Source organism: Mauremys reevesii, linkage group 4 (assembly GCF_016161935.1).
Source record: "Mauremys reevesii isolate NIE-2019 linkage group 4, ASM1616193v1, whole genome shotgun sequence".
Taxonomy (NCBI): Eukaryota; Metazoa; Chordata; order Testudines; family Geoemydidae; genus Mauremys; species Mauremys reevesii.
In genome coordinates this window covers 58,534,638-58,549,441 of record NC_052626.1, presented here as the reverse complement: position 1 = coordinate 58,549,441, position 14,804 = coordinate 58,534,638, and the positions used below count along the sequence as shown (strand labels likewise).

At 37.7% G+C, this 14,804-nt stretch overlaps 1 protein-coding gene across 2 annotated transcripts in view; it reads right to left on the bottom strand.

Moving 5' to 3' along the window:
- EIF2AK4 (eukaryotic translation initiation factor 2 alpha kinase 4) overlaps positions 1-14,804 on the bottom strand; it is a 67,332-nt gene that overhangs the window by 40,199 nt on the left and 12,329 nt on the right. For both annotated transcript variants that reach the window (XM_039536294.1, XM_039536295.1), the window contains exons 5-8: positions 13,932-14,012; positions 13,245-13,393; positions 1,617-1,732; positions 364-521 (exon numbers count right to left, since the gene is read on the bottom strand). In XM_039536294.1, the coding sequence (XP_039392228.1) occupies positions 364-521; positions 1,617-1,732; positions 13,245-13,393; positions 13,932-14,012 (504 nt within the window). The remainder of the gene's footprint in view (positions 1-363; positions 522-1,616; positions 1,733-13,244; positions 13,394-13,931; positions 14,013-14,804) is intronic.

Sequence of the window (14,804 nt, the reverse complement as noted above, 5' to 3'; positions counted from 1 at the left end):
TGTACCTTAAAAATTTCAGCTTGAGAGCCCTATCCCAGTGTTAAGTGAGGACATCACAGCCAGGTACCAAAGACAACATTTTCTTCTGCCATAGGGCTGTGCCAGAGAAGCTCGATTTTCCCCTTCTCTAGATTTTTCCTTAATATTGTATTAACAGACTTTACGTACGTATTATAGAAAATATGCCTATGACCTCTGAACAAATCAACATCTCTGTTAGTGAATGATGTTCAAACACTGGAATTTTCAATCTCATCACCAGCGTCTCAGTTCAATATACAATGCTACACAGTATAGCTGACAGCCAGAGCAAAAGCACGAAAAAAAAATTCAAGCCAAATAGAAAATAAGTGTATTTAGTACCTGTTTTTTGCATTTATCAACTTTTTCCTTTTCTTGAGTTGTAAGAAATCTTCCCATTTTTTTCTGCCATTGAAGAACCCATTCATATACTAAGACAAAGTTGCCAGTATATATTTCCAAGGCATTGTAGACTGATTTTCCAAGCTGTTCATCCTTGTCTACACATAAAAAGAGGGAGAGAGAAAAACATAACTTCTTTCACTTCTAATGGGCCTGAAAGAGTTCCTACAAATGATGAATAAACATTAAAAGGTTTGCTTTTTAGTTAATTAGGTTAAATGTTAAAATATAAACCTAATCAAAATGAGAACAAAATCTGTAACTGAATTTGATATAAATTGCCTGCAGAATATCAGCTCCATTGAAATCAAATGATTGACAAAAAAAAAAAAATCAAACTACAGGAAATGTACAACAAACTTTACATTAAAATAAAATGACTTATATGTTTTATGTAAGAATTTGAGGTTTCAGTAACCAAACATCCTTTTCCTCTGACCAAATGCTTAATTCTATATATAGTAGTTTAATCATGTGTCTTCAAAATCTACAATAAATAATGAAACTATGTTTGTTCACAGTAATATTTTCAACAGCAAATCCATTAAAGTGACATAGTGAGAGAGAATGCAGAAGAAGTTTGATGGTTAAATTCAGCAGCGTGTATAAAGCTCAGATGCTTGTCTACACTGAGGTTTTTGTGAAACTCTCCTATTCATGCTGTAGTACCAGTGCTAACAATGGTGGGGGGCATTCTAGTATTGTCTAGCCCTATTATTATAATTGGTTTTAAGTATTTCATTAATAGCTGTAAAATTTTCAAACTTGGTAGCAATGTTTAACAAGCCTTCTATTTACAAATATACTAAATAAATGGATTTGGTTTTTATAATAGTCAAGTAAAGAATAACAGTAAACACACTGAAATGTTTTCTCCCCTGGAAATGTTTATTTGAAGATCTAGATACATTTCACTTCAAATATCCCTAAAACAAACAAACAATATTCACTCAAGTAAAATCTCTCATTTCTCCCTCACATCCTTGACTGAGGTTCTCCATATCCCTATTGGAGCCCTTAGAACAACATCCTTCCCCTTCCCATCCCACCCTCCACACTTTACCCCTATTTACACTATTTAAAAGTCCCTTCAGCATGATTCCCTCCATGTGGCAAACACCTATCCACCCGATCCTCTTATGTGAGCAATGCATGCTTTTAAAAAGTAAAGTTTCAATTGCTGTTTTGCTCACCTATACATTTTCCTTTGTGAACAGTAAGCTGACCAGCACCACCAGTACTGAAGTTCAAAATTTCATAATTTCCAGGAGAATCTTCACTACTACATGCAGAATGTTGACGTTCTCGCCTGTAAATGTGAACAGTGTTTCTTCAGTTTGGAAATATATTACTAATACAATTGATACAGGTCTCAATCTTGTAAATGGATCTGGAGAAGCAGACCTTTGCACCCAATGAGATACCCATTGATTTCAATGGGACTGCATAAGAGCAAACATCTACTTGCATAAATCCAACTGCAAGATCAGGATCTTAGGTGTAATTAGCTTATAGATAAGTTAACATATTGCAGTGGGTCTCTATACTTAGGCCCCAATTCAGCAAAGCACTTAAGCTTATGCTTCCATGCTTAATACAGGCCTTAATGCTTCTGCAGCCTCTGATGGCAATTCTACTCTGAATATACCTGTAATTGATACTGTAGTTCTGAATACAGTCAATGAACACACTCGATTTTGCTACATCTTTCAAAATATTTAAAAGAATATTTGAAAGAAATGGATTTAATTTTGCTAAATTCAATGCCGTCTGCTGCAGCAGACTAGTCCCTAAATCTTAGATTTTGTTCAAAAAAGGATTGGGTATGGGCCAAATGTTTATAGAAACAGGTTTTTTAAAAGGAAATATTAAGTAACAGGTTTATTTTTTAATTAAGCATTGCCTGCTTCCCTGGAAACCCCAATAAAATGGCCTTCTGCTAACGTGTTAGAACCCCCATATGAAACAGACCAACCTAGTTTCACTGTCTGAGCTGCATGAAACAAAATAGTATATAGTATTTCTTTTGTGAAGAGGAAATTAGGTTATTAAAGATGAAATCATTTAAAAAACAATATAAAATGTTACTGGATACAAGAATTTATTTCTTGAGTAGAGAATGCTTCGCTTGCCAGTGTATACTGAACCAGCAACACAGCAGTATTATTCCCCTCTAACCGCAGAGCGCCTGGCACTCGGTGTTTTTCAAAGTTAATATAAATATTGCTGTGTTTGCAGACGCTCACAAAGGACACTCAACAATGAGGCAGCCACCATCCAAAATCACTCAAATTATCTACATTTTAACAGGATCAGGAATTAAAGTTCCTGCACAGGTTTAATCAGCTTCAAAATTCTGTTAGCAAAAACACCAGCACACAGAAAGCCCTTTCCAAATAACAATCAGTGATACTTAGAGATGGCAAAAATATATGTTAGCACATACAGTTAGCACAAAGGCTAGAAGCCTTTTGAAATGTTCAATTATGCAAAAGAAGGAAAAAAACTAAATTAACAAGAAAGGTCCCCAAAGCATTTATGACATAAACGTTGTATAAAAGAAGATTCTTCTGACAGATGTACAGTAAATACTATTACACAAAGAAATACACCGTTCTGTGAAAATAGTAAGTTAAATATATTGTACATGCCACTATATTAGATGATCTTTACATTATTTAAATAAATTGATTAAATTGCACAGTTGCTCCTTGATGAGATGTCTCTTGGTGGAAAATATAAGGAACCTAAAACAATCAGAAGTATATAACACTTCCAGCCATGAAAACCACACTGCTTCAGAAAAAAAACAGTTATTTTGCAGGATTGTGCACTGAAAGCCATCTCAATAGATGGGCCTTCCAAGAATAGCACTTCAAATAGTCACGTAGATGTACTGCACATCAACTGCTAGAGTTTAGAACAGCACAGAATTAAGGACAGAACAGTCAGGGTACCTGACACTGTTGTATATCAACATCTCCTCAAGGCAGTTTCCCCTGGCCAAATAACAGCTTTTGCTTCTAACCTTACGAAGAGCCAAACACATGGGACAGCAATAGTTAGAGAGCAAGACTGAGCTCTTTGAACACTACCAATAACTAGGTGGTAAATTTTCAATTACATTTTGTATCCAAAGACTGCACATAATTGGAGGCTCGGGTTAAAATGTCCAGAAGGTCCTAAGTGCCCGAGTCACTTTTGACAGTGGGATTTAAGCAATTTTGAGTTGTGAGCAACAGCATAAAAATGAGCAAGCGCATTGCCAGGTCATTAATCTAGACACATTTACCAATGGCAACATGATGTCCAACTCAAGACTAGAGTGACCAGATAGCAAGTGTGAAAAATCGGGACAGGGGGTGGGGGGATAATAGGAGCCCATATTAAAAAAAACCAACCCAAATATTAAATCGAGACACTTGGTCACCCTACTCAAGACTTTCATAGTTTTCATCATCTATCTAGGTATTTATACTGTCAGTCACCATGGTATCCAAGCACCTTCTTTTCAAAAGGATTTTAAAACTATCTGAGGCTGCAAGTTCCTTTTTAATTTAATTTAGAGAAACTGAACATGTGAGTGTTTCCATTTTGTCTTAAGAGGTAGTTAATTTCACTGAAGATTTATAATCAGACAGCAAACATGGCCTGGTCCGATTAAGATTTTATTTTTATTTATTTTTTTTAACAAAAAAGGTCTATTATCGTTCTTCCCCATACATGAGCGTCATTAATCACACTATCAGAGGGGTAGCCGTGTTAGTCTGGATCCGTAAAAGCAGCAAAGAGTCCTGTGGCACCTTATAGACTAACAGACGTATTGGAGCATGAGCTTTCGTGGGTGAATACCCACTTCGTCGGATGCATGTAGTGGAAATTTCCAGGGGCAGGTATATATATACAAGCAAGAAGCAGGCTAGAGATAACGAGGTTAGTTCAATCAGGGAGGATGAGGCCCTCTTCTAGCAGTTGAGGTGTGAAAACCAAGGGAGGAGAAACTGCTCTTGTAGTTGGCAAGTTGTAGTTAATCACACTATTCACAAACAAAGATTAAGCACATTGCTCACCACCTCCCTTCACTCCCTTAAGTGAATATTTTTGACAAAGTGCTCCAAAATATTTGCAAAATAACCTGGATCCTATGACAACATATAGGAAATCTAGGGGTCTTTTGTTTCCGGCAGGTTACATGGCCAGCGATCATGTGGGCAGCAAAAGTGTCAGGTGGCACAATTAGATTGCTAGGGATGGACATAAACTGAATATCCAGCCAGATCGCCTTTGGGCCTAGCCAGAGATTGATCTAAGTGGTGCTCCATCTGCAAGGAGGCAGTGATCCCTTTGGGATTTTCCATGGAGGAGGAGGAGTAGTAATTTATGCATTTGGGTTTTTTTATGGTACAGAATACAATTACTACAAAACTGTTCAGCCTATTTATTGCCTCTGCACAGGTTTGTTTGTTTTTTTCTTAAACAAGAATACATAATCCTCTCTTTCCCATGTATTCCGCCCTCCTTCAAATGTAGTGTGTAGACATTTATTAACAGTGGTAAACTTAAAAGAATCTAAAGTTTGTAACTTACACCTCAGACAAATGTAGAGACTAGCAAGTATATTTACTACTGTTCTTCATGAAATATAGGCCAAATCTGTTCAAGTATAGAACAATTTCCATCTACTGGTCAAGTAAAATCCAATCTGTTGTCAAAATACACTTTGACCACAAGGTGTACAGTGATTGCTCATCAACAACCTTGCCTTGTTCAAGCTGATTATTAAGTACTACTCACTGCATTAAGCTGATCTTCAATCACACTATTATGTATTACACACAAAAATCTATGTTAAATCTATTTTTATGGCTGCACAATCAAGCACTCAGAAGTTTGGAAATGCAGGAATTAAGGTTGAGTGTGCATCTTTAATTTGGCCTCCTTGTGCCTAAGTATTACCATACAGGCTTTATTTACATGATCACACACTGTTTTTAGTACAGGACCTCTGCCTCATTTGGTGAACAGGATGGATGGTGCTCAGTTAATGAACAGCTACTCAATATTTCCTTTTATCTTCCGTGTTCAATGTGTAGCCCAGGCCTTATTTACTGCACACTATTCAAACCGGGATTGGAAAACAGAGTTATACATTTTCTCATGGGCTTTTCTATGGCACCCATCACTAGAGTCCTTCACAAACATGAATTTATCTTAACAAAACCACTGTGAGTGGAGGTGATGGCCCAGAGAGATTAAGGTCAAAAGTATCCACTAATTTTGGGTGCCAATTTCAGGTGACTAGGACCTGATTTTTCAGAATATTTAGTATTATAAAGAACTTGACATGTTCATAGCACAGATCTCACTGATTTCAATTGTAGCTTTGAGTGCTCAGATCTTCAGTAAATGAGACCCCAGAGTATCAAGCTCGGCACCCAGAAAATAAGAAACACACAATTAATGACCACTTGGGAAAAGTGTGGTTTACGTGACTTGCCTAGAATCATTGTGACAGGGAACTCTGAAGCACTGTGGAATTGTGTAAGTTGGAAGAGGTTTTTTCTCTTTATCTTTAAGAAAATTCTGTATTTTATAAAAGTTTTGTGCTGCAAATGGTATGATTAAATGCATAAATGTGATATAAATGGAGTATGAGAGAAACTCTCAGCTTGTCTTCCCTGCCGCAGGCTTTATGCCTACTTATGCTGTACCATTTTCCTGTTCTAGTTCTTTTTCACTTTCTTTGGAAATTAACTAGTTCCAGAGAGTGCCGACACTTGGAAATTGGAGTTACCATGCCAACAATTAGTCAAAAGAAACGGGAATTAATTGCCCTGATTTGATTCTAGGGGATGGAAGTGAATGGTTATGCCTGGTGAGGAAAGCAGGCTCTGGGCCAAACAGCACAGGGGACGGGCCAGAAAAAAACAAAACAGTTTTCCTGAATTTGTGAAGAGTGGGTGGTTCAGAAAGAATGGGTACCTTGTGTGTCTGGTAAGGATGAATCTTCTGAACTGGAACTGCTAATTTATGAACTGAAGTCAGGATAGGCAGATGAAAGCCATTTACTGGAGCAGTTATGCAGTCAATTTAAATTCTGAAAGCTGCAGGCAATTCAGATACCAGATACTGGGATGCTTACAGCTCATGAGCTGAGACCAAAGCTGGGAAGACTGCACATGGAATGCACTGGTAGTGAAGCAATTAAAAAAAATGTAAAGGGCTTTGCGCATGTCCTTTCCCAGTCTGAGGAAGAACGAATAAAATTTGTATTTAACCCTCAAGAAAGAAAGCACATGCAACTGTTTTATTAAAGCTAGATTGACTGATCAACAGGTCTACAAGACAGTCACAGAGGAACTTTGTGGACAAGGTAGCGATAGAATCCAGTTCTTCAAGGCAGCATTCAACTACCCTTAACTATGAGACCATCCTTTCACTTCTTGCACACTCCCCTGCCTCATTCACTATACACCCTCCTACTTCTGCAACAAATGAGGCAGGGTCCTACAGACAACAGCTTTCTTTAGTACACAGCCCCAGTTCATCCTTACAGCAGGTCCACCCTGTGCACTGAATGAAATCAGGGGTCCTGCAGAAAAATAGTATGTGGCCACATAATTAAAGACTGGTTTCAGAGTAGCAGCCGTGTTAGCCTGTATCCGCAAAAAAAACAGGAGTACTTGTGGCACCTTAAAGACTAACAAATTTATTTAAGCATGAGCTTTCGTGAGCTACAGCTCACTTCTTCGGATGCATAGAATGGAACACACAGACAGGGGATATTTATACATACAGAGAACATGAAAAGGTGGAAGTATGCATACCAACAGGCAGAGTCTAATCAATTGAGATGAGCTATCGTTAGCAGGAGGAAAAAAACTTTTTGAAGTGATAATTAAGATGGCCCATAGAAGGTGTGAGGAGAACTTAACACTTAAAGACTGTATACTAATACATACACACAAGGAAAATTAATTAAGGTTGCACTAGTATTTCCTAATTTTTTGAGCATTTGGACTTTGCAACAGTAATAGTCTCATCATATTTTGTGTGGTTTCCTGAGTTTTTTAAAAAGCAAACTGAGAAAAACAAATTTAATCATGTGGCCTCCTGTTGACATCCTTTCTATCCACTGCACACACCTCTGCCACTTGAGTTAATGCAGTAACTGATAGCTTTAGTAAGTTATCCTCCACCTGGAGCAGCACAAGAGGGGGACTCAACACACCATTTCCACATAGGTTTTACAGATATTTGCTGACAACAAAGAGATGGTGAGATTCAGGAATCCTGAGTTCCATTCCGGGCTCTGGAGGAGCACATGTTCTATTGGAAACAGACTCTTCTGCCCATTCCCGCCAAAGCTGATCCCTTCTGCCATATCCCTTCCCTACCAATGGTTCATCATCCCAGTTTCCTAGCCCAGATAGTCCTAATCTGTCTCCTCCTACTCCCCTCACAGGCTTCCAGTCCCAGTCTCCCTCCCTGAGCTCCAGTTTGTTGTTTCTCTACTGCATTCCCAGCTCCATGTCTCCATCTCTCCACTTCCTGGCTTCTCTTCTCAGTCTCCTTGCCCAACCAGTCCCAGAATCCCCTTCCCCTACCTCCCAGTCCCACTTTCTCTTCTCCACTCCAGCCAGAGTCTCACTAAATTTATCACAATCTATTCCTTTCCCCTCCTGGCTCCAGCTGTTGTCACCTCTGCATTTATATCAGACAACATCTTCCTCTACACTGCCTAGGTCACAGCACAGAGCGCAGAAGAGAGAGACTCCCTACTTGCAGTTCCAGGATCTAGCTCCATCCTGGCCTGGAGCAGCAATTTCAAGGAGGTCCAGCATTGCTCCTGTAGTGCTGGGATGGAGGGAGCATGCTCAGTTGCTCTGTGGGGATGGCATATGCACAGTCTGAACAGCACTAGGAGCTGTGAGAGGCTTTATGCCTAGTGAGGATGGAGTCTTCAGAGATTTTTAGCTCCTAAAATAAAAAATATATCTGAAGATTTTTCAAAGGCTTATAACTGCACCAAGTTTGGGCAGATTTTCACATGGAGACAACAGACACATCCCTGACAGAGGCCACTCCCTGACAAATTTCAATTTCCTTCTCCAAAGCATGGGGCTAATAGAGGTTTTCAAAGAAAAGGTCACCAGATTTTAACTTTAGCAAAACATCAGACTTTTCTCTAGCCTCATTCTCAGAAATGGCTGAACCATTCTGGCTGAAATTTTTGGGGATCTAAATGAGATAATATGACCAGTGAGTTTTCCCTTATACTCTCTGTACAGGCTTCTAGCATGAAGCACACTACTAGTGCTTAAGTAGCAACGACAACAGAGTTAATGGAAAACACTGCGCAGAGGCTTTCATTTATAAAGTCAGAAGAAGTGTTCAAATATTGATGCTGCACATAAAACTTCATAACAGTCAATCAATTCCTATCTACAAGTAGTTATGAATCATTACATATGTCCAGTGACAAAGCAATGCAGAATTAATTCTAAGCAGAAACTGCACTGTTTGGGACCACACAAATATGGCAATTTGTTGTTCTTGTTTTAAAGGACGGATGCTCAAAGCAAAAGCCAAGAACTAAATGCAGCCTTAGTCCCCACACGTCCTATCAATGCAAAGAAAAGATAAACCTGACCAACACCAGGTTTTCACTGACCCATCAGTAAGTCTGTAAAGCAATTTAAAGATTTAGTAGCACTAAGTAGTATTGCTGGTATTGCCGGTGAACTCAAACAAGCAATCTTTATTCAGCAAGGGAGATTCCAAAACAAGCTACCCTGCTTGTACACATTTACATTTGCTAAAATAATTATGTAAGATTTATATACAAATTACATGCACCCTCAGTGTTACAAAGTTTGGGTACCCTCAGTTCAAATCACAGCAGAAAAAAACCCTACAGAAATGAAAAGCAGAATTCTGAAAATAAGTGCCACGCTACTCCCAAGATTACTGGTGTGCTGCTGAGATGACTCCATGGAGCTGCTACAGACAGACTATGGGGAACAGAATTCTCAATGCACAGTTCCCCTTAGAACTTCATTAACAGACTTAGGATTTAATTAGTGCTAGAAAATTATTTTCCAAGGGACCAACATGCACATTTCCCCTTGGAACACTACTTCTGTCTGGCTGCTCCCTGGGCACTCGAGAAAGGTTGTGTTTAACAGTACTATCAAGTTATTCCTCCTAAGGGAGAGCTGACTAATTTACTGTGCTGATACTCATTTGCCCTATCAGATAAATACATCAGGTTATTCTATTTGGTACAGTTTAAAAAGAAATCCTAAAAACAATCATAAAAGTCCCATAAGAAACTGCTCACTCATAGCTAGGGCCTCATGGATTCTGCGATGCTGTAGTGGTGGAAATTAAAATGGAATCCCCCCCATGCCTTGAAATCCACCTCCTGGTGTAAAATCTTAGCTTTCATTATTTAAAAATATGTTTCTAGCCCTTCATGATGATGAGGATAACCATAAAAACACATGCTAAATGTAAGGGCATGTCTGCACATACAGCGCTGCAGCTGCACAGCTGTGGTACTTTAGGCTATGTCTACAGTGCCACTTTTGTCACTAAAACTTTTGTCGCTCAGGGTTGAGAAAAAACACACCCCTGAACGAGAAAACTTTTAGCAACGAAAAGCATCAATGTGGACACCACTTTGTCAGTGGGACAAAGCTACCACTTCTCACTAGAGGTGGCTTAATTTTGTTGCCAGGAGAGCTCTCTCCTGGCGACAAAGAGCAACCACGTAGTGCACCTTACATCGGCATGGCTGCAGCGACACAGCCACGCCGTCGTAAGGTGCACAGTGTAGAAACAGCCTTAGTGAAGATGTTCCTATGCCAACAGGTGAACTTCTCCTGTCAGCGTAGTTAATCCACCTCCCTGAGACGCAGTAGCTATGTTGGCAGGAGAAGCTCTCCCACCAACACAGCGCTGTCTACATGGGGGGTTAGGTCAGTATAACTACGTTGCTCTGGGCTGTGGATTTTTCACACCCCTGAGCAACGTAGTTATACCGACATAGGTCTGTAGTGTAGACCTGGCCGTAGTCAATGTAATGACTGAATTTGCACAGGCAGAAAAAAATAGCTCAGAGGTGTGAATTGCCCCATTCATCTCATTGGTCTGTTAATGCTAAAACCCACAGATGACAATTTACATCATCATGTAACTAGATCACTGCTAGTTATTTTGGCAGAAACATTCAGCAAATGTAACTATCCTAAACCCAAACTGCCTCCACAGCTCCCAAAGCAGAAAATAGTAAAATAACATGGAGTTACTATATTGACTATTATTAATTCTCATATTAAATATTTATATAATTCATACTTAAATATCAATGTTAATAGTCCATTAAAATTTAGGGATTTAAAATGTTATGGAGCTGCTGCATAATTTCCAGTGTCAACACCAGAGTGCATGTATCAAAATTGACCTTCTAAAAGAGTTTATGTCCAACTCACCACAGGTGTCACTCATAAAAAAGAGAAGTTTATCTGGCTATACAGGTGCACATATTATGTTAGTATTTCTAACCAACATTTTAAAACACTTAATAAACTGCATAATTTTACAAGGACCTTAATTAAAACTGATACAGTCCTCAAATTAGGACTATGACAAAAAAAGTAATTAATTTCTCATTCTTATAGATAAAATTGTTCTTCTGAGATGGACTAGTGCAGCAAATCCTATTCATCACAAGACAAGTATCTGAAGTAATATGAAACTGATGATAGTTTAAACTCATATCATATTACTGTATTTGGACAGAATGTAAGGTTTCATTAACAAATAAAACCCCTACTCCCTCTTGTTGTGAAGACAACCTTCAAAAATTAAACTGGCAAACTATTTTGTTAATACTGCAACAAGAAACTAACAATGGCACCAGGAGAGGTTTCAGCTGTCTCTATTTATTGCCAACACATTAAGGAGAGTTGGAAAAAAAGATCTATGTATTTTACATGAACAAGTAAAATATAAATGATACTGTGCCAAGTCCCTACAGAAGATGCAGTTTATACACACACACAAATAAGAACAGCATGTATTATTGTGATTTCATATATCAAGGTCATTTGTCTTTTGTATAGCAGGCACAAATAAATCATCTTAGTACAGCCTAGTGAAACCTTATTAAAGAGAAGAAAAGACAATTTAGGAATATTTAAAAGCTTTATGGAATATAATGGTGGTCAAATATGAATATGCAGGACAGAAGAGGGTGGGCAGTGAAAGCATCACATGAGCAGATAGAGATGGCACAAGAGTTTTTGTATTAAAGACATCTTTAACTTTTGTGAAATATTTGTGGAGAAAATATTTTAAAATATTAATCAAAGAGTGTGTAATAAAGCTATCAGAGGAGGAAAAGAAAACACAAACCATAACTAACAAGAAGAGTGAAAGAAATATGAGCTACATGCTTTGTAGATAAGATACAAGTTAAAGCAACATGCAGATAAAGGGATGGGTAACAACCATAAGCAAAGGAATAGAGCGGTAGAGTTAGTGTGTCTTGTTTGTTCCATATTTTTCAAACTTATCTTTGTCTTTTGTATTCCTGCATTTTTTAGATAGTGCACCAATCTTCCCATTGTTCATACGGAAAACAGTGGGTGCGCAGTTATTCACATGAACCTGCAGTAGCATTCTGAATCCTCTGTCTTTGCTGTGGGAATTGGGACAGAGCTCTGGTTCTACCACTACTTGAATCCACCAGCCATTCCCACCCAAGCAGCAAGGGAGACAATAGCATCACTGATACAGAGGCCATTTGAGCCTTATGCTGGAGCAGCAACTACAGAGACTAGAGATGGAGGAGGAGGAGGATTTCTTTTTGTTCTGATGTGGCAAACTGCTCAGGTTATCCATTGAAGACAGGATTTGGGAATAGGAAATTCACAACTTATACTGTCCCAATCTGTCTGTTCTACTGGAAATATATTAGACTCCTTTCAGTAGTCTCAATTAGTATTGATTTGTTTTCAAGTGGAGGACCAGTAACCACATGAATCAGAACAGACTAATATCTTTGCTGCTTTGTTCTAGTATCTCAAATCAATTGGAACCAGATAATTTTCACCTGGAACTGCCACTAGAATGCAGATTTAGGAAGACAGCACTGCATCAATTCACATTCAGAATGTTTTCCTCATAGCCACAAAGGACAGAAACATATATTTTTAATTTAAACTGATGGATAAGCCTCCCCCACACAAGAAAGTTTTCTACTTATCGCTATCATGTTAAGCACTCCCAATTTAAACAAAGCTTATAAACAGGCTTGTCAGAATTCAATTTTTGTAATTTCAACAAGTAATATCAATGTTTATCATCAAGCATTTTTTTCTAGATTTATTTAAATTTTCAGTTGCAGGAAATTATGAGGAGGAGATTAGACAATGGGGGGGTCAGAAAATAAATTACTTAATCACAGTAATCATGGAGATTCAAAAAGTTAAAGCTTTATAACCATTAATTTATAAACTGTCAACATCACATGTCAAAATATAATATCCTTAAATCAATCTAGTAAGTTCTCAAGCTGCATTTTTCTTACTTTGCCTATATGTATACATCTATTATCATCGCAGAAATATTTTTTCGTGTGTGTGTGCGCGCATGTGTGCAGTGAAACAGATGATTAGATTTTTATCAGTAAATGTTGATAATACTTCCAACTCTAATTATAAAGTATTGCATGAAGCCCACAGCACTTTAAAATCTAATATTTGCCAAATAGTAAAAAACCCTGACCACATCCAAAATGAAACATTACATACTTTGAACGCCCAGTGGAATTTGTGCGATGCTTATTGTTCCCTCCATGTTCCAGAGCACCTCCATTTAAACCAGAAGGAGATTTGTTCCCTACAGTGTCTCTTTTGAAAAAATTTTCTTGGCTTGTAAAAGTGGCAATTTCCAAACGTTCCTGGGAATAGGTGAAAGAAACAAACAAGTAAAAGGATTGCTTCTGTCTTCAAAATGCATGGATTAACTTCACTATGCATCTTGTAAAATCACCTAGGCAAGGAAATGGTAGGTTTCCACTATGAGTACATATGTGAAGTTGGGGAACAAGATTGAGAATCGGAAGGTTTCAGCATTATGCACTGGCATGAACATAAAGTCATTTCATGTTGAAATTGATTATAGATTAGCTTTATTTAGTCTGTTTGATAACTTTCACTTGGATAAATTAATACAGAATGTCAGTGCCCTGAGAAGATACAATAAGATAGATAAAATTCAGTATATACCAAATTAATTTCAGAAGCAACAGCTACACTTCAAGAACAAAAATAATTACTTAAATTTACAAATACCCATCACAAATATTTCATAGAGAAAATTAAGAAAGCATGTGATACAAATGTATTCATTTTATTCTCCTTAGTTTTTATAATCGTGCTATATTGCTTACAGCAAATATTACAAAGTGTTCTTGCACATTAGGTTAAAAATAATACCTGTTTTGCCATTTCTTTCTTTTTTCTTCCTTCTCTCTTCTCCTCCTCCCTTCTCTGAATCTCATCAAGAATTTCACGTTGCTGAAATACATTTTACTGGTATCAGAAATGTGAAACAAACAACAATCTTTAATTTTACTTCTGAGAAAAAAGCTAAAGTATTGATTTTTCAAGGATTTTTAAAAGGATCTAGTAATCCCAGATGCATAAATAATTCAGTCAAATCACTTTCTTAGCTACTTCAAGGAAATGATAACAATTCCACGTTAAAGAGAAGGGGAGTGGTAACAAAAGGAAAATTCCTTTCAAAGACATAGCCTCTTAATGATGCTAAGAATAACAAGTTTTAGGCACGGATTTATTATACTCCAAAACAGAGGTACTGCAGGTATGTAGGGAGATGTGGTATGAAGACAAGACCAGTTTCCAGGATATCTGGTGTTCTGGTGTGAGCTAACACACCGACTCCCTTTGTAGTCGAAGATGAAATGCACTTCAAATATTTATATGGTCACACATAAATAAAACTTTATATAGAAAATGGTTTACAATAGGTTAATAATAAATGATGTCCATAACAAGGTCATAACAAGCAATATGCATTACTGATGGTTATAAGCACACCAGAAAAAAAGGTGTTATTGATGACTATAAGTCATTGTTATAAGAAAGCTATTACCCTGTTGCATTGTAACAATCTATACCAACTGATTAGCCATTTATTAAAATATCTTTTAACTAGTAACCTTTATAAACTATTGTAACGCTCTGTACCTCAGGGGAACACCCAGCACCCCCATGTTCATCCTTGCAAAATGATCGAGTGGTATCCAGTGCAAAGTTTGTCATGTTGGGTGTCTTCGTAAGGCTCAA